Source organism: Aulonocara sp. 'chitande type north' Nkhata Bay, linkage group LG2, assembly GCF_057382095.1.
Source record: "Aulonocara sp. 'chitande type north' Nkhata Bay isolate Kocher_YH1m ecotype deep benthic linkage group LG2, A_spYH_male_GT1.1, whole genome shotgun sequence".
Classification (NCBI taxonomy): Eukaryota; Metazoa; Chordata; class Actinopteri; order Cichliformes; family Cichlidae; genus Aulonocara; species Aulonocara sp. 'chitande type north' Nkhata Bay.
This window is the reverse complement of record NC_141345.1, coordinates 22,683,835-22,710,471: the sequence shown is the minus strand read 5'-3', so window position 1 is coordinate 22,710,471 and position 26,637 is coordinate 22,683,835. Positions and strand designations below refer to the sequence as shown.

Genomic DNA, 26,637 nt, shown 5'->3' with positions numbered 1-26,637 from the left:
ATGATCCAACACAGCTGAAGCAGGGAGCGCAGAGCTATTTACTGTTATCATTTAACTGCTGACAGTTGAAACTATAGTGCTCAATGTCACAGCCCCACTACAGTACAAAGAAGTCAAATGTTCTCGGAGCAGAAATCTTCCAGGTGGAAGCTGTATCCCAGCTTTTAGTCTTAAAAATATCCCCAGAGCATGTTTTTGATTTACTCTGCCAATATTTTCAATGACCCCAACTACAGCTGAGTCACTTCAGCAAACTAATCTGGACCAATAAGGTGCGTGCAGAGTATTGATTAGAGCTTGCCGCAGCCACAGTGGGACTGGATTGTTATGAAACATGCAAATGTCTACGAGCTTATTCTGATTGATTATATGGAGACTTTACAGTATTTGAAGCTGAACTGCACACAAGCTGTCCCCAAGACAAATATATTTACTTCCTAAACAAAAGTTACTTGCTCTTTCATTATCACCCAGACAGCTGTCTCCCAGACAACAGTCTGAACCTAAACCTAAAACAAACAAGTCAGTCTGTGATTTCCATAATAGAAGCAATAATTTGTTTCTGTGTGTTTGGAAAGCAAATAACTTGATTTTTTTTAAAATTGTCCTCTGTGGAAAAATGTAACATAATTATGCAAAGATGTAGTTATTTGTTTTATAGTTCACTGTGGTTAGCAGTTTTTGGTTTTCAGCTTGAAACACCAACTCAAAATGACCAAGTAACCAGCAAACTAAAATTCTGTCTAATGGCCAGCAGGGGGGTGACTCCTATGGCTGCAATAAACTAAAGACCAAAATAACCCAACAGCTCACATGATTTATGATCTCAATAAACATTATCCAGAAGAGTTTATGGCCTCCATCGGTCATTTCATGTCTTATTTAATTATGTTAATTTTGTAAATTATGCCCCCATTTAGAGGATAACAGAAGATAAAGCAGGGCATCCTTTACACTGTACTACAGTGTGGTTACCTTGCATTTGACAACTGGCTACTGTATAAACATGCAGTGTCCTGATTTTCTCAGTAAGAGTCATCTGTAGCTCATAATGTCAAAAAACTAATCTCAGGATTCAAGAAGCAGGCTGCAAACAGGTGGGCTAGGCCATGCTGACTATGTCCATTTTGTGTTTACAGGTTGGTTTTGTTTTAAAGAATGATAGTTCTTAGGAGCATGGTGGGTCTGTTATCTCCGTCAGAAGATGGTGACTACATGTGACAAAAAAGACCGACTGGAACAAGAGTGACACTGACAGAGGACACGCTCACAGTGCTGACATGCTACTTGTGTGACGTGCAGAACGTCAGTACAGCACACGTCACATTTTAGCTTTTTAGCTAAGTCACAGGTTCGGTTGTTATTTTTATGCATAAAAGGTTTGGTGCAGTTTAATTTTGCTGAACTGTGTGTAAAAAATATTTGCAAGCACACTAAAATGAGATTAAAAAAATTATCTGTCAGATTCTATTAATCTGCAGGCATCGATCGAAGACCACTTGGCTTTGTATTAAACTTCTATGTCTCCCCACAGACACAGTGAAACAGGCAGAGAAGATAACTCCTGGCCTGGCACAACTGGCTGAGGAATGTGCCAACAAGGCCAGGAGGCTTTTGAATGGGAGGATGACCGCACATAGTTAGCTTCATCTCTACTTCCTGCCAAGCTACAGAACACAGACAGACAGAAAGACAGATATGTGGATGGGGTGAGCAATCATGCACAGCCGGTTGTACTGTAACCAAAGCGAACCTTGCTCCCTATTCTTCAGCGATCCCTCTAATTGGCTATCCAGAGACAGTTGCCTTTGTTCTCTGAAAGAGTCAAACGATAAATGCCTCCCGCTGCTCTCCTGCAATGTCTTCGATGGCAAACCAAATCAAGCCTGGCCTTTAATTTGATTGAAGTGGTTTGGCATTGTTCTCACTGGTGTAAACAGCATAACAAATTAAGAGATGTGACACGTTAGCAGAAGAGCAAAAGTGTAGTCCAAACTACAGTGATTCAACACAAAAAACCATGAAATATTATTGCTTATTATTCTGAATATTAAGCAGCAATGATCTGGAAAAAGATTTTTAAAAAAGACAAAGACAAAGAAAACATTCCTTAAGATTAAAAATACTTTTTGCAGCCATCATCTATAGCCCGAATGCAGTGGCTCACTCAGTTTGACAACTGCAGCTCCACACATATAAACACATGTTATATGTAGGATTTTTTAGCAATAGTTTGAACTATAGTTCAAAGGTTATCATAAAAACAACCCAAAGGAACAAAACCTCTCTGAAAGACCTGTGATTGGCTAACATCTTCCACCACAAGTCAACCTGAAAAGGAATCCAAGAGATGCCGACGTCTACTTTTCTTTTAGACCACTTAAATTAAACCACGCTGAAAGGTTATTAGGAAATTTTTACCCAGTAACAAAGACTTAGAGCCTCTCTTAGCTTCAAGAAGCTGCTGTTTTACGTGCAGCTTTTCAGCTTTTCATATGTGCGGAGAAGCCTAAGCGATATTTTTCATGCAGGATTACACACCATTAGTCGTTTCTCTCCCTTTTCAATTTGTTAAGCAAATTTCACACAAATAACATCTAGTCAAGTGCAATATTGTCACCCACAACTGTTGATTTATACTCGCCGCTCGCAATGTGAGATAATAAGTGTGAATGCCAGTTCTCTACTGAAACCATGTCTATGTCATGGACCACACTTTACTTCCACAGCTTTGTGGTCTCATCTCAGCCATTATAATAGGACATCAGTTGCACCCAGCTGAGACTTTATGCAGACACACACACATGCACATACACCTCTTGTGCTTTAGTGGCCCTCTCCTTCACGGCGGCTTCATAAAAACTAAATTATGCATGCATCAGAAGAATAAATTAGCTTGGACACACTGACAAGAAAGGGCACATCAGAGAAGCCATAAAATGCACAAGAAAAATAATATTAAAGAAATATGGAGGAAGCTATACAACGCTGGCATTCTTTCTCACGTTTTTATTTTGCGCACATGAAGTGACATCTCAATATACAGATAATCCAACCTGCACCAGGAACCTGCGTGATTCAGTAACCTTTCGATATACTACAAGTCAAGCACCTGTAAAAAATAAAAAGCATCATATGAGAGCCATCGTCTGTCACAATAAGCACACAATAAACCCCGTGCTCTCTCTGTGTCCTCTTAACTGAACCTGGAATAAAGCCATTTTACCACCTACCCATTGCTAGCTTCAGCAGCCATGAAATTACTGCTGGGAGCTTCTTTTTTCATTATAACAAAATGTCCTGGCCTTTGCTTCAAGCAGTCATAGAAGAGGTAGACTGCCTTGATGGTCGGTCTATGTCACACGGCCAATTTGTTTGTTCGAAATGACAAATAAAATGTCATCCTCAAGAGTAAACACAAAAAGTAGAATAATATTTGGACTTATTTTGTAAAAGGCTCTGTCTTCACTCTTTCGGTTTCTGCAGATTAGAAAAAAGCTGCTGGGAGACTTTTGTGATCAGTCTATTGTCATCATTATTGATCATCCCCTCTGAGACGTGCACACACAGCTCTACATGTGTGCACGGATGTCCCGCCCCCCTCTTCGTGTTATAGTACGTGCTAATAATATGTCACAGTATGTGTGAGGGATAGACAAGAAAGACTGACGGAAGGGGGAGGGAGATGGAGACGCTCTGAAAAATCTGTGGGAGGATTTTCAGAGTGGTGAAGCAGCTCTTCTCCCTCCTGCATATATGCACTTCTAACGATACAGACAGCATGCTGCTTCTGTTTGATTTGACATGCGCTGTCTTTCTGATTAGGACAACACTTGGCAGTAAAACTGTTGTGGTTATAGGCCTACTTTAAATACCACATCAAAGCCTTGGCTACACACTTTTGGGCTACTTTGCTTCACGGTGAATGCTACGTCTCTAATGCGTTCTTCTCCTGTGGGCAGGAAGAAGCTGAGGAGCTCTAACACAGCGCGACCTGATTTCACATCACATCACATGTTTCTTTTCTTTTTTTAAAAAAAAAACAACAAGTTGATCTGTTTCAAAGCCTAGTTTTTTCTGTTAATTGGCAGTTTTTCTTCTTTTTTTTCAGCTGTTTGCTTTAGAAGTCAATAATACACAACCCTTTTAAACCGCAGCCTATTGTATACAAGTTGTGTGGCTATACCAGATAAGACTAATAGTAGGCCAGGTAAAGCCTTCCACCTAAGCCCAAGATTTTGATCTCCACTGCACAAACACTAGAGCAGGGGTCAGCAACCTTTAAGACCCAAAGAGCCATTTCGACCTGGTTTCCATGCAAAAGAAAACACTGGGAGCCACAAATACTTTTTGACATCTAAAATGAAGATAACACTGTATATATTGTTTTTTAGGTGTGTTGCTTATGAAATCCATGAAGTGCTACAGAGAAAATTACATTTTATTTATGTATTTAACACATTTTGAACTCTTAAAGAAATATAACAAAAGGAAAGACACCCAGCTGAACTAAAATGATCCATGTAGCAAACAAAAACTGTTGTGCTGCCACCCTTATATCGCCTTTGTGCTTTTGGAGCCTTGACCTATGCTGCTAAAAAATGAAAAATAGATATTTGCAAAATTCTGCCTAAATATGTATTTTACCTGGTTAATGTGTGTGGCGGGACGTCGTCTGCAACGCCGCTGCAGAGGAGGCGGACGCACCTGAGCGGCACCCGCAATCACGCCTCGCCGCCTTAACGTCTGTGCCATCTATGCTGTTGTTGGTATGTGTCGGGCTGTGAGCTGAAAAGCTACAGCCAGCTGTGTGCGCACAGCAACCGTGTGTGAAAAGTGGTCAATAAAGAGATGCTGAAAAGCGTGTTCATGCAAACATCGTCAGGTCTGCTGTGGTATGTTTACAATGGGACTTCTGCGCCTGAACCTCTGCGCACAGCATCTGCAAATTGGGGCTGTACGAAGTCACTTTTATCTTTACGCAGGACTGTAAGCTGTCGTCTGTGAGGCGTGAGCGGTGTTTGTTTTTAACAAAGTTCACAGAGGAGAATAGCTGCTGACATAATGTGGATCCGAAGATCCATAATTGGCCTACCTGGGGTTGAAAGTCTTGATAAATGCACGGCGTTTGGCGGCTTCCGCGAGTGTGACACTTATTTTGAGCAATGAAAAAATAATAAAATATAATTTTATTTTTATATGTCAATATCACAATAATCTTCCAATTTAGAACTACAAGTTAAAAAAACTAAGTTAAAAAAAAAGAACTAACATAAATAAAGTACACTTCAGCTAAATACTTATAATTTATTTTCCCAAACCACGCAGAGCCGCACTATAAGGACTAAAAAGCCGCAGGTTGCCGACCCCTGCACTAGAGGGATCCTCAGAGCCCCGTGAGCATACTTAGCCCAGAGGCAAAGACTCGCCAGACCTTAAATCTTTTAACTATTTATTCTGGTTTCCTCAAAAGACAATAGAGGGGGGGGGGACCACACATGGTAATGTCTACATAATAAAATATAAATGCAGGAACAGTTAATGAAGAGTGAGATTTTGACAGCTTGAGAATTTTAAACAGATTGTTGCTCTGTTGTTTCACAGCTTTTCAACTTCAACCAAGGCGTCTCATTAATGGCACTCGATGTAGCTGTGCACCCATAAAGAAGTGATACCAAATATAAAAACTGTCCAAAGAAAGTTGTCCTGAAATATATAAGGCTAGTCATGAAAAACAATTGTGTGGCTGTTATGACTTAATTGTAGTTAAATGTATACAGCTAGCTCCATAACACGTTGGACAAAGGCACTATTTGTTCATTCAGTTCTTCCTCTGTACACCACCACTTTGGATTTTAAGAGAAAGAGTTTGCATGAATTGTTTAGGAATTGCAGCCATTTTAAGACATATACATAGCATAAATATAAGGATTGTTTCTTTTATTCCTAGATAAAAATCCATTTGAGGCAGCACCTGCCTGAAGCAACATGCATCATATGACTAACTGGCTGTCAATTGTCCATTTACTTACGAGCCTTTGAAAACGTGGGACGATGTATGAAAATGTGTGTAATTCTCAGAAGTGTCACTGTTCACCAGTGTTGGGGAGTAATGGAATACATGTACCACCGTTACGTATTTAAAATACAAAATATGAGCAACTGTATTCCGTTACAGTTACTGTTTAAAAGGGTGGTATTTAGAATACAGTTACTTTGTTGAAAAGAAGGGATTACACAGAAGTCTTTTCCTGTTTCATATGTTAGGCTATGCCCTCTCTATTTTTGGTAATTCCACGCCAGTGGAAACCCAAACAAAACACGCATTAAGAGACTCAAATGCCTGTCTCAATCTCGCGTCTCATAATGACGTGGAAAAGTACGAGTTGTCACCGAGCAGAAACGGGAGCTGGAAGCATGTAAATATAATAATAACCACTGCAGCCAAAAAGAGTGCCTGACGAGCCCAGTTTTAAGTAAGCTATTAAGACTCGACTGTACACTGTGTTCGTGTTTTCCTCCGAAACAATAAGTTCAGTTGGAGCAGCCTCTCTCTGTGTCTCACTAGAAAAGCGAACCTAGACAACAAAGTAAAGCTAGTTTTCGGCTACGAGCCCGACACGGAACCGGACGTATTAGCCAGAGGTCCCTTTACTACAGTTCGGAGCCGCGGACCTATTTTATACACGCGCGGAATAGTTTTCTATACAAGATCGCTGCAAAAAGTGCAGCCTTACCTAATGTCCGCCCTACTGTTACTCATTTCATATTAAGATTTAAAAATCTAGTTGCTATTGGTATTGCGAGTAGCCTACAGTAATAGTAATAAATCACACAGCAATAGAACATTCATAAATTGTAAAAAGCACGATAATAAATTAAGTAATTAAGTAATCCAAAGTATTCAGAATATATTACTCTCATTGACAAAATACATTTTGGGGCATGTATTCTGTAATCTGTAGTGGAATACATTTTAAAAGTAACCTTCCCAACACTGCTGTTCACATATTTATGGATTATGAGTAAAATGTGGAACTGCTTGCCCCCCAAACACTTTCCTCTAGTGTTAACCAGAAATGCAGAACATTTGACACACCTATTTTGTCATTTCTGCCGCAATATTGTGCAACTAAATAAAAAACATTTTTTAAACCTACAAGACGCTTAATCTAGAAATCTGGAAAAAAGAAAAAATTCACCTGCATGACTTTACCAGCAGAGGTAAATGGTTTAAGCATATTTTTAAAAACGACCTCTGAAAATTCAGTTTTCCCTTGAACTACACACTTATGTAATTATCTAAAACGCATAAAGATGACATCCCAACTGTCTCAAAAGATGTTCAGCGCAACTCAAGTATCAAGCCTACAATTAAGAATCAAAGGCATTATCTTCACCGTTTCCATTCAGTTGTTTAAGATGCCCTTTTAGACCATGAACAGTGCTCAGCGGGGCGTTTCAGCTCCCCAGAGACTCTCATTTACCAGAGGATTGACAAGCTACAGGGAAAAGCAGCCACATTTACTGCCTGCTCAGTGGACAACACCTCTTTTTCACATGTGCTCTTTAGATTTATCCTTCAGAAATTGGTTCAGATTGAACTGGTTTTACCCTCCATCTCTCCTTCTTTGCCATTAAGTGGTAGCTTTAGTTGTTTGTGGCCGCTGTTATTTATTGTGTACCACAGTGTGCTTAACGTTGACTCATCTGCTTACATTTCATTATTTGATAAGATCAGTAGAGTTTGACGCAGTATGGATTATTATAATACCAGTGATAATACAGTGTAATGATATGAGGTAATATGAGTGAGTGCTATACTGCAGTTGTGCCTCTGAAGCTCACAGTCAGTCGTGGCTAATGCGGAGGTGTATGGCTTGAGGAATTTGCAATATTTCTCTGAATTGCCTAGTTAGACTGGATCGGCTGTGAGATATGAGAGACGGCTGTGAGTAATAGAGGGGGAGAGAGAGAGATGGAGGCCTGTGACACTCTGCATCGAACCCTAATGAGAGGCAGGGAACCAAAGGAGCTGGGCAATGAGATTAGATGCAACTCAATTCAATTACTGCTGAGCCGCCACGGGTGACGCTTCAAAACTCATCCTGTTAAGATCCGGTTCACAGACGAAGAAGAGGACTGCAGCTCTCACTCAGCCACTGTACGCTACACTGCCACAACATCTCATTCGCAACAGTTCTGATTTATAAGCACACAGGCCGTCTTTAGGCTCCTTCTGGATTTGATAGCAGAGAAATGCAGAAATAATTGAGTTTTCACCCATCGCAGCGGTTCCTGCACTGCATGCTCCACAAACTATACAGTTGTTTCAAGTGTGTGTTTCAGATTAAAGAGCAACTTAACTCCACTTTTTTATATGCGGGGGGGTCTAAAGTCAGACCAGGACGCAAGCCTTCTGCCCTCGAGTTACCCCTCTCCTCTGTCTCTCCAGTACTCATTATACTTCCTTCATCTTAACTCTGATTCCTGTTCACTGTTCGCTGAAATAACTCTTTTGAAGATACACATTGTGACTGACCACACAGAAAGCTGTTATGAGTCACCATAGGTCGCAAAGGCTCCAAAGAGAAAAAAAACACACACACACACACACACACACATACATACATATATATATATATATATGATATATAATATATATATATATATATATATATATATATATATATATATATATATATATATATACATACATACATACATATATATATACATACATACATACATATATATATATATATATATACATACATACATACATATATATATATATATATACATACATACATACATACATATATATATATATACATACATACATACATACATATATATATACATACATACATACATACATATATATACATACATATATATATACATACATACATATATACATACATACATATATACATACATACATACATTATATATACACATATATATATATATATATATATATATAAATAAATAAATGTTATAATCAGGCCTATACAAATATGAAACATCTCTGAATGACCTCACCTGTATATGGCGCTCAGGGATGTTTCAACACTGACGAATTCAGCCGTGTGTTTTCTCTTTTGCTGCAGTATTCATTTGTCAGAGTTAACATTTATTTTGGCCCGTATCCTGGCAACATATAGTAGAAACACTCGTGCACTTTATCAGTGGGAAAAAAAACCACTGCAGCATTACTGGTGGCTAACGTCACCGCCTCGTTCTTTAGGGCGAGGACGCAGAATTGTTGTTCATCAGCCCCAAAGCACAGAGGTTCATTTCCCACATACATACAGAACAAAATATCAGATAACTATATATAAAGAATGAGTTTGCATAAGGGTAGTGATAAAATTTTAAAGACATTTTGATGAAATAAAGTGTTTTATAATCTATCATTTGAGCGCTGATGAAATGGTGGGTTGTGCAGTTCTATAGTATTTAAAAGTTATATAAAATGTTTATGTGCACCAATGTTTTTGTGAAAAGGGCTGTATCTTGAATGTGTAGTTAGAGTCACCACGCTTATAGATGTTGTCCACATTTTATTACGCTGTACGCCGTGTTTGAGTCGCAAGCGGTGCGTGAAAAGTCTCCCTGTCTCGATGGCATGATTAGCCCCGAGGAGCATTTGCAGCAGAAGCCGCTGCATGCCGCTGGATTTGTACTGCAGGGATTTATAGGTGGTGATAAGGAAGCCTTGTTGTTGTCGTCCATAATTTATGTAGTTGACTGTATTACATTTTCAGATGCAACACAGATGTGGGGTTCCTGTTGGTGGAAAAAAAAAAAGGAAGGGGTATAGAATTTATGGATTTTCTCCATGTTGGAAATAAATATTAGTAACAAAAGCATTTATGAGGGTCTCCAGTGCTCTTTAGGAAGATTAATTTACTGATTGGCTGAATCTGGAGATGGACTCTGGTCCAAGAAAGGTAAGTGGCTGATGTAATCTTGGAAGAGCTGCATGAAGTACCAAAGACATTTATTATATTTACTTGCTGGTGGAGATGAAGAAGGAACTATCAGTCTTCTCAGGGCTGTCAGATTAAGTTGCGCTCAAAGGATACTGTTCGGTTTTTTGATAGTCCCAATCAGAATGCATGCAAACTTTTATGCTGACTTTTGAGAAAACAGCAGCAAAAAGCAGGCCTAATCCTTTTTTGGACAGACTATTTACCACCACTAGATTCCATCTCTTAATTTCCATACAAATGTAAAACTAGGCAGGCATGGAATCTTCTGTGAATCTTAAATGAATCCAATTGTTCCCACACAGTCCAGGGTTTGCCAGAGGCAGAGGGGGAGACAAAATGCTGCACAAATCAGCAATTTCAAAATAAAAGAACTATTTGATTGTAATCTGATTGACAGTATATCCCTCCTCCACATAAAAGCATAATTCATGTTTTTCACTTCCCACTTCATCTCGAAAGTGAAAATAGGATTTTTTTTGTTTGTTTCATTTTCTGGACAGCACACTGTAGATCCTTGCATATGTAAAGCCCAAATTTCCAAATCATTCCCGCTGTGAGAATTTAGTTTTTCTAACATTTAAAATTATTCTGAGACATACTATTGTGCCTTTCAAGGAGCACGGGAATCACAGATTACACTACCCTAAACAAATACATACACGCAGCCCTGAAACAATGAGCACCCTATCATTTTAACCCACATGCATGGCATGTCGTACACCCAATGTGATTAGCGTGTGGTAAATGATACACTGGCATTTTTACCTTTACCAGCCTTCTCAACAGTTCCCAAACCAACAGAGACCATTTTGACCCAGTTAATCTGCGTGACATCTCTTAATGTGAGAAGCTTTTTATTGCCGGGAAGACTGCCATGCTATCCAGCTGGCTTGTGGTTGGTGAGGTTGTGAGCATATGCCTCAGGAAAATGAATAATGCATCCATGTTATTCAAACCTTCACTCTGTAACTTGTGCTTTAGGTAAAGGAGATCTGAGGACGTTTAGCACATGAGTGCTCTGCTCCACTCATGTAAAAATGATAATAGTTTAGAAAATTACATCTATATCCATATTGTTTTTAACTCACTACAGTGTAAAGTTTTTGACCTTTAATTCTGGTAAGACCTGTTAGCTAGACTCACTCTTTACATACAGTAGTATGTAAACTGTGTTTTGCTACAGGTTACATTCATAAGCTATGAGCTGAATCCTTAGAGCCCTTTCACCTGATAACCAGGTTGCCACATAACCTTGAGATCTGGCAGCTTAATGTCTCTAGGCAGTATGCCACCGCTCCTATGGACAGATGACACTGTGTGTCGGTCTCCACTACTTGCTGTACTGCTTGCCAAAAGGTCGTCTGGTGGAGATGTGGCTGTGTGCTAAAGCAATGTTGGCACACCAGGAGCACAGACACACATGGTACAGTAGTCTCAAAGTACGTGGAAATCCAAAAAATAACAACAACAAAAAAAAAGAGAGCTACTTGACCAAATGAAAAAGAAAAGACATGCAGAAGACAAATGCAGTGAATCACAAAGAGGCTTCCTTGTTAGAGCTGCTGTTGTTGCTTCTTTGGTCTCTGTGCAGGCTTTGTTGGCTGTCTGCAGCCGGTTCACAGAGATAAAGTTGTACAGAAAAATAGCTCAAAATAAATAACAAAGGTAAAGTAAAAAAAAATAAATAAAAGTAAAATGTTTACTTTTCCCACTTATTTCATATTATGTCAGACAATTTCCATAACAGCCTCCACAGACAGGTTTTAATGGTTACAAAGTCTGCTCGGTTTTTTTAAAGGAGAAAACCGCTCTGGCAGTCGGTCACCAGATTGAAGTTAAACATTGTTATTGACTTCTTAATAATGTTGTCTGTAATTTCTTCCAGACTTCATATTAAAATGCCATATCAAAATTGAATCTGTTTGTTTGCCTTTCATTTCCATATTGATGTAAAATTATGTTTAGCAGGCAAAAGTATCAGGTGTCTGAATGAAGTGGCCCATGCACTAAACCTGCCAAAGTTTGGCTAAAAGAAGCTAACAATAAAAAATATATTGTTGGCATGCTCTTGGTCTGAATTTAGCAAGCTTTGAATGTTTTTAGTTGGATGTTGAGTGTGTCTGTCATTTCCTTATTTAACAATATCGTAGCATGGGTTTAGTGTTAATGTTTGTTGCTAATTTAGTAAATGTGAAGGTTAGCAGGTTAGAATGCTTCTCGACTTGCCACAACTGCTGTAAGCATATTGTACCAAACATAAGGTACTGTAGGTATTCAATTCGAATCAATCCAATAAGGTTTAAATGTTTACAGTGTCAAATGCAAAACTTAAGCCAAAAAGTAAACACTAAACCTAATTATAAAGAGAAGCTAAATGGACTGTTAGCTAGCTGTGAGACAGTCAGCTAAATCTGGGATTGTTATTGATGATGCAAAAAGCCTCGGTAATTCTGACCATAAATTATATCAATGAACTTATTCTTTGTAATGGTGGGAATGCTTATGCCCATACAGTTATGTTGTTTGTCTTTGTGTGCAGAAGCTAATGTGAAAGTTAGCAGGTTAGCATGCTTCTCGACCTGCTATAACTCCTGTAAGCATGCTGTACCAGACATAAGGTACTGTAGGCATTGAGTTCAAATCAATTCAATAATGTTTTAATGTTTATAGCACCAAAAGCAAAACTTAAGCCAACAAAATAAACACTAACTAATTATAAAAAGAAGCAACATGGGCTGTTAGCTAGCTGTGATAGTCAGTTAAATCTGGGATTGTTATTGATGATACAAGAAGCCTCGGTAATTCTGACCATAAATTATATTAATGAACTTATTCTTTGTAATGCGAGAATGCTGATGTGCATACAGTTATGTTGTTTGTCTTTGTGTACAAAAGCTAAAGTTTGGGATATGTCCAAAGGATTAACCATATTGAGAATAAGGGTCCAAGCACTGTAAAGAACCTTGCTGGCTTTAGGACCGACAGGAATTCATTTAGTGGTCTGGGTTCATATTCCTCTTCTGTTCTTAGCATAGGCACATGATTCCCTTGGATTATTTAACATTTCCCATCCATCTTTTTTTTCATCCTTGTCTCTGCTTTGGAGCCTGGCTCCGCTGCCTTGAAGAGTTACTTTTTGCCCCCAACATCGCTGTGATGATGTTGCACAGAAACAAAATCTATATTTGTCTACATGTTTGCCAGGGCATGCTGTTGCTGAAAGATTATTTTTTCTCCTTGTTTCCCTTTCTGTATCAGCTACGCACATGACAGATCATGTGAATATTATAAAAAAATTTGAAAAATAAGCTTATTGCACATGTTATGACTGCATTCTGCTTGGCCTAATGATGTTTGATTTTCACAATCTTCATCACGTTCATGCCCATTTGTTATAGACTGGAGACGATTTAAGCCATTTTTATTTCAGCTTGTCCTACATGCAATCTATCCCTCCAGAAATATGGTTACATTATTCATTGTGTGGTATGTGATTTGACCATAGTGTTTCTGAGCACTCTGTTAAATGAAAATATTTCATGTGTGAATTAATCATTAGAAGGGCTCATTTTCCATTCTTCTAGTATTATAATGATCACTTGCTACCACTGGCTTGGATAAATCTTTCATTGTCTTTATCTTAAAATGAGTTGGCAGGATCCTCCAAGGAGACACAGGCTGCAATGTGTTTCACCGCACTGTCAAAGTTAACATGTGGCTGAGCTAAATGCCATAATTTAATTGATGCCAAGTGCAATAACATCACCCACTGATCTTTTAATAATATGGAGATACGATTCCTGTCCTTTCACTTCATTATGATACTGCCTTGTCAATATGCAAATGTGAATTAAACACACATACACACAGGCACACAAAGTCTAGACTCAAGAAAATATTTTAGTGGGCTTGCAGACTTTGTAATGCTATTTTAGATTGTAATGAGATGGCCTTTAACCTCTGGATTCAAGCAAAAACCTCTCCAGAATAAATTAGAAGCCACTCGGCTCTGCATAACTCTTGATGTGTGCTGGTCGATTTTTTTGTTTAATCCTCTGAGTTACGTGCTCTCACTCTCTCTCTCCCTGTAGGTTTCTCCATACTGCAGGCCATCATGGAGGCAGCAGTCGCTAACAACTGGCAGGTGACCGCTCGCTCTGTTAGCAGCACAACGGACGCAGCCGAGTTCAAGCGCATCATTGAGGAGATGGACAGGAGGCAGGAGAAGCGCTATGTGATTGACTGCGAGGTGGATAGGATCAACACTATATTAGAGCAGGTGAGCCTCTGAGCCTCAGTGTATAGGCATGCTCATTATATCACCGCCTACACTTACACTCTACCTCAAGTCCTTTTTTTTTTCGCTTGCAGTAGTAGCAGACTAAAACAGCAGATATTAAAAGGACTTATTTTATTATATACCAAAGTTTATTTAGCAGTCTTCTTGAACACTAGTTGCATCTAAATACATGCTTTGAGTTATCTTTGGCTGAGAGGCAAGATCATTATGTGTAATAAAAATTGTGCACTTGTCAGGCTAGGTTAACAGAACATCTAGCATTATGGGAAATGTAGTCTCTGTAGTTTGTTTATAATACTTACAGTCGGGATATCTTTGTGTCTTTGTGCTGCCAATGTTTCAGTGTCGAATGACTGATGTGTAGCGTAAAAAGCGTTAACCTCCAGAACTCTGCAGGTCCTCTTAGCTCTTTTTTTATCAGGTTTAAATTAATGTGTTCCTTTTTTACACATTTATTTTTCAGTTGCAGAGAAAAAGCTCCACTTTATCAGTGAAGTGATAAAATCAAGAAACATTTAATCCGTCTATAATTTATTATCTAAGACTTTCAGGTTTTTGCTAATACTGGTGTTTTTTAAGTATGCGTTTGACTCACCATAGCTAATTTTGGAACCAAACCTTCTTTCTTTTTTCTTTCTTTTTTCCTATACTCACTCAGTTTGGGATCACCTAAGGCCTATGAGACATAGCAGCAACCCTGCCTATTTGAAGAGCCCTATTTGGCATTGTTTGGTTGCAACGTCTGATGCTGTCTCGTTTGAAAATCTTTGTGTATTGAAGCTGCCCGAGAGCCCAAGGTAGCGAGAGGTCTGAGTGTGAGCAGCCATTTGAAGAGACCACTGATGATGCAGCCCTTTTAATCCTCTCCTAACAACCCAAAACCCCTCCGTTCCTCTATCACGTCCATTGCCTGAGGAGAAAATGAAAGGTCCACCAGTCCTTGTAGTAGGGGAAACACAATTACCATGAATAGATGAGTGGCTATTATGCCATGCATCTCCTCTGCTCGCTTGCTCCTCTCCAGCCTGCACCCCTGCCTGCTGCCGCCTGCTTATAAGGCAATCAGTTCCTGAATTGGATTCTGCTCGTTAACATTCATTTAGATATTGGCTTCTCTTTGCCTCACAATATCCCCTCAATGACTGTTAGTTTCACTTGTTTTTTATGAATCTAATTTGATCCCAGAGTCATAGTTTAAAACAGAATAGCTTTTAGTAATAATTTGCTGTGTCTAATTTAATTCTTGAACTGCAAATTTCCTCCCTTTACAATTCTGGGACTATATCGAAATACGTTTCCGTTCAAAGTGCTGGAATATGCTTCAGCTTTTAAGAAAAGCTTAGAACACTCATTGCACATCACGTGTGAGGCATATTAATGGTTGCGTTTTTAATTGCTTTCTCCCTGTAAACAATAATAAGGATGCGGGGCAGTAATCAGTTTGATGTTATTCTGTTCCTGTCTTTGTTCCCGTTAATGATTTTTTCTTTCTTTTTTATGTTGAGCTCTTTCCTCCTCAACACGCGACGATAATCATCATCATTCATTTTTCTGCCTTGGCTTTTTTTTTCTACAAAGAGGGGAAAAATGTAGCTTTTGCAGAAGCTAACCTTCAAAGCAGCAGCGTGCTCAGTTTTGCCCCTTGTTTCAGTGACAATCTCAGCGTGGGATTGTTTTTTTGTTAGAGCTAATTGAAATAATCCAGCTAGCTCTGCCAATATAGATGAGTCATGAGGCATTCAGGGAAGCTGCTGGACTTCACTCTGCAGCTGCCTCCTATCGGGCCATTATACATTGAAACAGGAATGGACCGTCTCCCACGGGGGCAATCATGCCAAAAATGGCACCCACTGTCTGCTATGTGGTAAAACCCGCTGCTTCTACCTGCTGTAGTAGTTCTATTAACCAATGATTGTCGACAGATAGAGTTTAATCTGTGGCAGACTGGTGGCTGAGTTCGAACAGAACCGGTGTGCAGGCACTGGTGTCTGCGTGTCATAATGTTGCTCCAATCCATCAAGGTCAGTGCCTGTTGAGAGAGGATCATGACGCAGAGCAGATCCAGCTAGCTGATTGCTGGGGGAAATGGGAATCAGCTCGGTGGCTTAGTTTTATGATTTCAGTCTGAGTAATCCCACTGCTGAATGGATTTTTTTTTTCTTCCTTTAAGCAGACAATGATGTTCGTGGAGTGTCGTTATCGCAATGGGAAAGTGACGAGCTTGCACAATTGTTGCACAGAAAGAGAAACCTCTGTGCTGCTCTTCATTAACACCGCTTTTGATACAGTGCCTGTGAACGCTCTGCTGGTTCGATCTAGTATAGTTATTCAACTTCCAAATGTCAGTATGGTACAGATATTTTATGCATCCCTAAACTTAAAAAAAATACCTTGAAAAAAGTGTTAACTTTGTACTTTTAAATAAAATCAAGTAATTAGACTGCTGCTCAAATGCTAATGCATCACAATTACAATTGCACAGTCATAACAAAATTTTTAAAAATCGGTCATTATGCATACTTGATACTTCAGGTACAGTATATTGTGCCATTCACAACGAGATACCATAGTAAAATATACTACAGTTCAGGGCTAGCTTGCATAACTCATCGGTGTGGTAAGAACATATTGTCTGAAGAAAAGCAGCCGTGGGAAGCAGTTATAATGTGAAAGTCAAAGATCTCTGTGTGCACAGTTCCATTCAGGTATCAGCTTTGCAAATTGTATTACCACTAGCTGTACAGAAGCACAGTAAACACGCAGGTTAGCTGTTTACCTTTAAAAGAAAATAATTTGTAATTTAGAGGAGACTGTAGACCACTACTCTTTGTACGATGAATAACCATCTAGTAAAACGTTCTTATGTTATTCTTCTGAATAGCTAACTATATAAAAAGCCAAGGCAAGCGTGGGTTCTGTATATAGCATTTTTCAACAGCGAGGTCATCCTGAGTGCTTTTTACAAGATTTAAGAAGCCTTGCAATAAAACTGAACATATGCTGAGAAGGTAGAAGGCTTTCTCTTCTCTCTTGATCAAATTACTATGATTAAATTGTTATTTAAGTGGTCATGGTTCCCTTCTAGAATCATAATCAATTAATTGGCTTGCTTTAGTTCACCTACCATGTTCTTAAATGGAGGTTTCTACAGACAAACACAAAACAGAATGTGCCTCTTCTGTGGTTGGCGCCCACCCACCCACCTGAACGTTTCTTTTATTCCCTTCGTTTTTCATTTGACATGATGTAAAAGCTTCATAAGAGAAGTATTTGCATACTGCTGCATCAGGCCAAGTTTTGTTTACTCGTACGAGAGCTGACTGAGCGTCCCTACAAATTTGTTTTGAGATGCTGAGGAGAATGCTACGCCCGGGCCATTATCATTTTATGCTGTAACAACCACTCAGGATTTATCGTCTATAGGACTTCTCCATCAATACTGCACTGCAGATAAATTAACCCTATGGCAAATCTTTCCTTATGACTAGAATATCAGACCCTCTGCCAGCTCTGCTCTCCTAAACATATCCAATCAATGTGTTTCATTGAACCATCTAGGTTTATGATAGCATACATGAACCAAAATATTTATACCGTTAAAGGAGCCCTGTAAACAATAGTGATGGGTCGTTCGCGAACGAAATGGCTCTTAGAGCTGACTCTTTGACGTGAACGACGCGAGCCGGCTCCTTATCGCGAGCCGTCACGTGGGTTTTTTTTTTTTTTTTTTTTTTCCTTTCTCTCAGCCTCTCTCTCGCACTTTTTTTCCGCTTCACTCTGCACGCGAGCCTTGTGCTTTACGCTGGGCAGAGGGGGGAGGGGCGGTAGTTACACTCAGTAGCACAGGAACAGAGCCAGAGAGAGAGAAAGAGAGGCAGGGACAACAACATTAGAAAGGTATAGTAATCATCCACAACTATTTTCGGTTGCAGATGATAAAGGATTGAGAAAGTTTATTCATGCAGGTCCATATGACAGAGAATATGCATGTTCTTTTAGTTTTCATATTATAATTTATATTTAATTGTGTTGTGGTTTGCAGTGTTTTGTGTTCTTTTCACTTTAAATTTGTGAAAGGAAAAAGCTGAAAATTTAAATAGTTAAAACTTGAAATGTGAATAGTTGATTTTTGTATTATATGATTTATTTATTACATTTTATGTGGAGTGAATAAATAAAAGTATATTTACGGTGGCCCCTAGAGACAAAGCACATACAAACTTCAAATCACGTACGAACTCTGAAGCATGTACAAACTCCAAAACACGTAAAAACACGTACAAACTCCAAAACACGTAAAAACTCCAAAACACGTAAAAACACATACAAACTCCGAAGCACGTAAAAACTCAGAAGCACATAAAAACTCAAAACACGTACAAAAGACAACAGAAGTGCTCCAGGATGCTGGGCGCAGTGTTGAGCCTTTGTTATCTTGTGGCTACACAAGCCAGCAAGTACCAACAACCGGATTTGGTGTGTGGTAATAACAGGTAAATGAACTTTTTTTTAAAATTATTTGAATATATATATATGTAACACACGATACTTTACCACTACTGAATGTAGAGAAAGTTAGGATCTTAGGCTTATGGCCTCTAGGAATCGACTAAGGAGCGAATGACACACAGCTAAAAGAACAGTCAACATTTATTCAAAACAAAACCAAAAACAGTCATTCAACAGTTCACAACAGTTCCAATTGTCCATATTTGTCAGTCTGTGTATTCAGTTTTAGAGTTCAGAGTTCAGTGTTCAGAGTTCTTTTCAGTCTTTTCAGTTCAGGTGTGTGAGTGTGTGTGTATAGTGTTAAAGTTAGTAGTACTACCCGGGTAGTGTATTGTTCTGAGATCTCATAAGCTTATCTGTCAAGAAGTAACGCAGTTGTCACTTCTAAGTAGGCTGGAAATCTTTCCTGCATCGCAGCTGGGGATCCGGAATCCTGGCTCGCAACTTTAGACTCCAACAAAAAAACCAACCTGCACAGGGCAGTGAACATATTTTACATGAATATAACAACTTAATCAACACTAGTGACCAAATGTCTCTCACTCTTTGTATATAACGACTTAATGCAATCAATAATAAAATGAATCAAAGAACCTTAAAACAATTTCCACATCATACAAATTTAACTCAAATCTCATATTTTGTGAACAGCAGTCACATCAATCCAATGAATTGAGAGAATGTACATTACTGATGCACGAGGAAAGTGCAAAACGTGGTCGCAGTACTATTTAGCCAAAGACTGCTCATATTTATCATCTCATTACAATAAATAAAACTTACCTACTAGCTTCCAAAGAAATATTTCCGATTGGCTTAAAACATTCACAAGTGAAGAAATAAAAACATAATACAGCACTTAAAAGGAACACATGAAATGTACATTATACTGAGCTAACGATTAGCTTGCTATGCTAGCGCAGTTAGTCAACTCACCGGAAATGAACAAAAAACACAAAAACAGAGGTACATCAGCATCAACAAAAAGTGTCCGCGTTTCCCAACAAGCGGAAAAGTAAAATCCAATTTGTGTCTTCACACACAATCCTTGTTCAAGAAAAAGGTTAAGGAAAAACTCTGTGAGTAGCTCCGACCAGCATACGTAGCCTTAGCGCTATTCTCCTTCTCTATAGTTCTCAACTCAAGTTCACAAGCACTAAACAATCTCATAGTGCCACCTACTGACATTCTTGGGGAACAGCAGTTCATTTTCATGAGGCAGATTTTAGGTGGGTTACATATATGAGTGCCTGTGTATAAATATACAAACAATACACACATGCTTTCAATTGTGTAATTTAAGTGATCTAGTAGCTCTGCTTTGGAAGTTCAGTTCATGCTAGAAATGTGTTTTGGAGTTTGTACGTGTTTTGTCTCTAGGGGCCACCGCATATATTTATATATAAACATATATAAATAAAACCACTTGTTTTTACGTTAGTAATTCCTTTTGTGCATAATTTTATATTATTGTTAATAATAAATTAATTAAAGCAACAAAACAACCTGAAGAGCCGGTTCGGAGCCGAAAGAGCCGGCTCTTTTTAGTGAGCCGAACCGAAAGAGCCGGGTCTCTAAAAAGAGCCGGAAATCCCATCACTAGTAAACAAACAGCGATCATCTCTGTATTGCTACCACTGGTGGCTTTTAAAAGTGAGTGTATGTATTGCAGCCTCTGAGTGTATGCTTGTTTACTTGACTGTATGTGTTGTCATGCCTAATCTGATTCATCAGTGAGATTGCTCGTACATGTATCAGTTTCTGTGCTCCTTGCTGGCTGCCTCTTCTCCTGGGATTTCTGCACTGGAGTCTGTTTAGAGGCAACAACTTGCTCATCACTAGTGTAAAGAGAGACAGGCGGGCAAGCAGACAGGAAAGGAAAAAACAAAATAATAAAATTTAAAAAAAAACAACACACACACACACACAGACAGACAATGGCATCTTGGACAGGCCCAGGGCAAGCAAGCTGTTCAAAGACAAGCTGCATTTTCATACAGGAAAAAAAAACAATAAAAAGCAAAAAGGATTCACTGAAAGAGCAAGAAAAAAAGTAGGTGCATTTGGGGATTTGTTAGAACAACATTTTGCTGCCTGTAGAGGAATTAAGGGTGGCCACATTGCCTCCCCATGGAGAACTGGAGATTGTCCATCTGTTTCTCCCCTCTCCAATAGAGAGTTCTGAGAAAACCAGCAGTTCGATGTATTATAGAATCTCAAGTCTTTGCATGATATCGAATTTAAGAAAAGGGTAGGACGTTTTACCATGGGAGATAAGAAGTAGTGGGAGAGGGAGAGAATGGATGACAGATCGCCAGCAGCATATAAAAGAAGGCTGTCAGCAATAAACAGAAGAGTCTCAATCAATGTTGCAGATGACTCAGTGAAAACCCAGGGATGACATATTGTGACATGCTGGCAAACATGGATGTGAGTGAAGGTATTAAAGAATGGGAGGAAAAACCAAATCTGAATAAATGCACTCTGGCAATCTCCGAGTTACAAGTAAAACACCACGTTAATCCCTCTCTTGCAGTCATCGCCCTTTGATTACACATCGTTGAGAAAACTGCTAAGAAAGCAAGCTAATCTCTCCACTGATATAAAAGACACTTCTGATCTCAACATCAGCTCGTTGCCCCCATGTTGCTTGATGTAAAGCTAGGTGCTGCTTTCAAATCCCTTACACCAACCTTAGGTGTTGAGGGCCATTTATTAACTGTGATTATAGAATTAAATGGGATTAAAGTGTTATCATTAAAAAGAATGTGACCTGCTGACTCAACCAATGAATGAGAGGCTGAGACCCGGGCGCTGTGACTGTGAGATTTGAACATGTTGCTATAACTGTGAGAATACAGTGTATAATATTGCAATATATAAACCAGAGGAGCCCCTTTCACCTTATCAGTCATGTGAAATTGCCTCGTTCATTTTCAATAAAAACTGAGTAAGCCATCTTTCTCCTTTAAAGTTTTGGCACACAAGCATGCGGCTGTCTCTGCTACGTTTCCAATGATTTCTTCCTCCCAAGGTATCAACTCTAAGTAGTTCTTGTATCTCAGCGCAATGATAGACATAATCATTTGAATATGAGTCAGGTGTTTCTAAAACGTTCTGCATTTGGGGGAAGGCCAACACTTCAGGGGCATATATCACGGCCGCTAAGAAAAGCGTCTCAGCCACAGCCGCTATTTGCTGTTAATTAGAGAGTGCTCCACTAAAAGCACTTCTATAAGCGCCTTGAAGTAAAAAATGGGAGTTCGAAAAAGGCGAAAGTCCTTTTACATCAAAGCATATAAAACTAAAATTCAGCCTTCTGCCCCATCCTAATTGAAGTGGGACACTTAGGAATCTCTACAGTCGCAAGATTATACAATGAAGTCCAGAAATGTACAACGGACAGTGCCACACTTTTCACAATGTTGGCCATGTACACCACCACAATAGATTTGAAATTAAGCAATTAAGATGCTATTGAAGCTCAGACTTTCAGCTTTAATTGATTGGGCTCAATAGGAATTACAGGGATTTTCATACACAGTTCTAAACTATAGTCAAACTATGCCAAGAAAGTTTGTTAAAATTTGCATTGGAAACAGTTGTATGTTCAATTAGCCAAAGACGGTTTGCTACTTTGTATTGTTGTGATATTTAAAAAACACTAATGATTGATATTTCTGTGCACTAGAATTTCAAACCAGTACCCAGGAAAATAATGTTTGCTGCCTAGCTCCCATGTTAACATTTTGTGAATTAGCCAAAGTTGCTAGCTGCTCCTATATTGATAACTTATAAAATGCAGGTTAATGCATAAGAGGACACTTGGCCCAGTCATGAAGAACTTTAATAATACTGTTTGCTTAACGAAAATTTTAACATATGTAAACGATGCCTTCTCTGTGCGGTTAATGAATGGTGAAACAAAAAATGTCATATAGGCTTTTACAAGTCAACAAGGGCAAATAATTAACTTAAAAACCTCTGGAATTAAATAATGGTACAAAAGTAAGGCCTCATCTGTATAAGAAAAATTACCAGTACCGGGACGGTACGAGGGAAATTTCTTTTGCAGTTCGTCTGAAAAGCTGCATTTGCGCTTTGGCATCTTTCAAACATCACCAGGCGCTCCTGTGCGCTGTCTGTCCCGTCTGTGAGCGCTGAACAACAACTCACAAAGTAGCAGCTCGGGGATGACGTCACACATATGGGTTCTCTATAGCCCTATAGGAAAACCCGGACTTGGTCACCCTATGATAACAGTTAAGTAATTTAATTTTAATTTGAAGAACTTTACTGATTACTTTTATACTTTTATAACTTATAAAATGTTAATGTGGTTTATTGCTAATAGTTAAACATCTAACGTTTGGCTGGCCAGGTTAACATACAGGAAGTGCAGAATTATTAGGCAAATGAGTATTTTGTCCACATCATCCGCTTCATGCATGTTGTCTTACTCCAAGCTGTATAGGCTCAAAAGCCTACTACCAATTAAGCATATTAGGTGATGTGCATCTCTGTAATGAGAAGGGGTGTGGTCTAATGACATCAACACCCTATATCAGGTGTGCATAATTATTAGGCAACGTCCTTTCCTTTGGCAAAATGGGTCAAAAGAAGGACTTGACAGGCTCAGAAAAGTCAAAAATAGTGAGATATCTTGCAGAGGGATGCAGCAGTCTCAAAATTGCAAAGCTTCTGAAGCGTGATCATCGAACAATCAAGCGTTTCATTCCAAATAGTCAACAGGGTCGCAAGAAGCGTGTGAAAAAACCAAGGCGCAAAATAACTGCCCATGAACTGAGAAAAGTCAAGCGTGCAGCTGCCAAGATGCCACTTGCCACCAGTTTGGCCATATTTCAGAGCTGCAACATCACTGGAGTGCCCAAAAGCACAAGGTGTGCAATACTCAGAGACATGGCCAAGGTAAGAAAGGCTGAAAGACGACCACCACTGAACAAGACACACAAGCTGAAACGTCAAGACTGGGCCAAGAAATATCTCAAGACTGGTTTTTCTAAGGTTTTATGGACTGATGAAATGAGAGTGAGTCTTGATGGGCCAGATGGATGGGCCCGTGGCTGGATTGGTAAAGGGCAGAGAGCTCCAGTCCGACTCAGACACCAGCAAGGTGGAGGTGGAGTACTGGTTTGGGCTGGTATCATCAAAGATGAGCTTGTGGGGCCTTTTCGGCTTGAGGATGGAGTCAAGCTCAACTCCCAGTCCTACTGCCAGTTTCTGGAAGACACCTTCTTCAAGCAGTGATACAGGAAGAAGTCTGCATCCTTCAAGAAAAACATGATTTTCATGCAGGACAATGCTCCATCACACGCGTCCAAGTACTCCACAGCGTGGCTGGCAAGAAAGGGTATAAAAGAAGAAAAACTAATGACATGGCCTCCTTGTTCACCTGATCTGAACCCCATTGAGAACCTGTGGTCCATCATCAAATGTGAGATTTACAAGGAGGGAAAACAGTACACCTCTCTGAACAGTGTCTGGGAGGCTGTGGTTGCTGCTGCACGCAATGTTGATGGTGAACAGATCAAAACACTGACAGAATCCATGGATGGCAGGCTTTTGAGTGTCCTTGCAAAGAAAGGTGGCTATATTGGTCACTGATTTGTTTTTGTTTTGTTTTTGAATGTCAGAAATGTATATTTGTGAATGTGGAGATGTTATATTGGTTTCACTGGTAAAAATAAATAATTGAAATGGGTATATATTTGTTTTTTGTTAAGTTGTCTAATAATTATGCACAGTAATAGTCACCTGCACACACAGATATCCCCCTAAAATAGCTAAAACTAAAAACAAACTAAAAACTACTTCCAAAAACATTCAGCTTTGATATTAATGAGTTTTTTGGGTTCATTGAGAACATGGTTGTTGTTCAATAATAAAATTATTCCTCAAAAATACAACTTGCCTAATAATTCTGCACTCCCTGTATATGATAAGTTAAAAAAATTGAATGTTATTTAGAAGAGCTTTACTGACCTTATGAAACTCTTCATGAAGCCCAGGGTGTCCCTCTTGATTCACCAAGCTGCTGTGCTACTGTTCTTGCAATTAGCTGCCATCAATACTTTTGCTAATGGGTATTTAATGTAATAATAGATTTCAGTACCAATTAGTGTCCAAGAATCCATTCTTTTGAGAACTCTGCTCAGTACCAGTGTTAGGGTCGTTAATCAACAAATATAATTATTACACCCACAGTTTTCTTAAAAGTAACACTGATTACATTACTTTCTTATTACTCCATAAAATGTCGTAAAGGGCGCTGTCTCATAATTACCAGTTAACAGTATAATCTTTAGTCCTACACACCAACACAAATCCCTGACCTAATGAGACCGCACATGGGGTCCTTCTTTTAGTATTTATGTTTGAACAGAGCCAACAAATGAAAACCAGTCGAAAAGAGACTTCAAAGCGATCGCCACAGTAATTCTACTTTAGAAACATGAACAGGTAAAAATGGAGGCTACAAACCTGACTGCTCATCACTGCCTGTGTTACCTGTTGAAGATCAGACTTTGACTGCTGGGCTGGAGTCGGCAAAAACTCAACTTTAACATCACTCTGGGTTCTTGGCTAGCTTTGCGTTAGCATGCTGTCCGTGCAGATGCTTGCAAAGAGCCAAACTAAGGTTAGCAGTATGAAGCTTGAAAAAAACAAACAAATATTGTTTCTTTTTTTTTAAATTTTTGCTTTAAGAAATGTCTTGAGCGTCCATTCTGGTGACAACAGACTAACAAAAAACCAAGCAACAAAGATCTGACATTAGCGTAGAGTAAAACACCTTTAGGCATATCACATCAGCATCTTGAGCACCATGAGCTGCAGCCTTTCAGTCTATGAATTTTAAATGTTAGCTAATGTCAACTCAGCAGCCAAAGGGGAGACTGAAAACACACATCTTAGCTTTCACTGTATGAGACTTACTAGGACTGACATTTAGTATTATAAGTCATAGCACAGCGATGGAGCCATTATCACTCAAAGTGAGTTGCAGTGAAAGTATTAATATTCATAGACTGTTGTTTCTTTAAACATACCTGTTTCTGACCTTGGCTTTAGAGTAAAAATATAGATTACTTCAAAATATATGTAAGCACAAATCACACATGACACAACTCACAAATAACACCAATGATTTCATATCATTGGTGTTAAATGTCCTTTTGATGGAGCATTGACCCTTGCAAGAAAGCTGTGCCGACTGAACCTCTTCCTGGACATTCCTTACTAAAACACTGATCTGTAACAATTACAGCAAATAGATTAGTAGACTGATGGAAAATTATCTTCCGTTCTAATAGTGATTGATTGTTAAATCAAACAAAATTGTTTGTCTTTGTATTCTTTCTAGTGGAATATCTTTGAGGTAAAACGAGTTGAACAAAACAAGATATTCAATTACTTTTTTTTCACTAATCTTAAAAATTAAAATTTAAAGAATAATCAGCCAACTGTTAAACTGTGAAGACTCAGTAAAGATTAATTTTATGAAGCCCTATGAGTTTAATGGTGCTTTGGATTCTGGGTTTCCATAGTTCAGAGAGAGGCTAAAAACTATTGCATCATTATTTGCTTGTCTTTCATATGCCTCGCAGTGAATGGTATGATATTTACAAACTCTGGGGAGCCTATCATTTTCCTCCTGCCTCTTCGTGTGTTGTGTGGCAAACTCTGCACTGGAAAGGTCAAATTTGGAGGAAGATGTTTATTAGAAACGTGTAGGTGTAGTTTTGCATTTAGGGCTCTCTGTCTGGGAGGTCTGAAGCAGGCAGAGACTGGATGAGGGTAAAGTCAAGG

At 39.0% G+C, this 26,637-nt stretch overlaps 1 protein-coding gene and 1 long non-coding RNA gene across 7 annotated transcripts in view; one reads left to right on the top strand and one right to left on the bottom strand.

The window, feature by feature from the left end:
- LOC147337788 (glutamate receptor 3-like) overlaps window positions 1-26,637 on the top strand; it is a 98,889-nt gene that overhangs the window by 33,167 nt on the left and 39,085 nt on the right. For all 6 annotated transcript variants that reach the window (XR_015131479.1, XR_015131477.1, XR_015131480.1 and 3 more), the window contains exon 4: window positions 14,093-14,280. Coding sequence is in view for 3 of the 6 variants with exons in the window: in XM_086310729.1 (XP_086166855.1) it covers window positions 14,093-14,280 (188 nt within the window). In the remaining 3 variants the exon portion in view is untranslated. The remainder of the gene's footprint in view (window positions 1-14,092; window positions 14,281-26,637) is intronic.
- LOC147337789 (uncharacterized) lies at window positions 18,934-20,044 on the bottom strand. Its single transcript, XR_015124946.1, has 2 exons — window positions 19,747-20,044; window positions 18,934-19,280 (listed from the first exon to the last, which is right to left on the bottom strand). It is a non-coding gene; the product is annotated as an uncharacterized LOC147337789 (long non-coding RNA).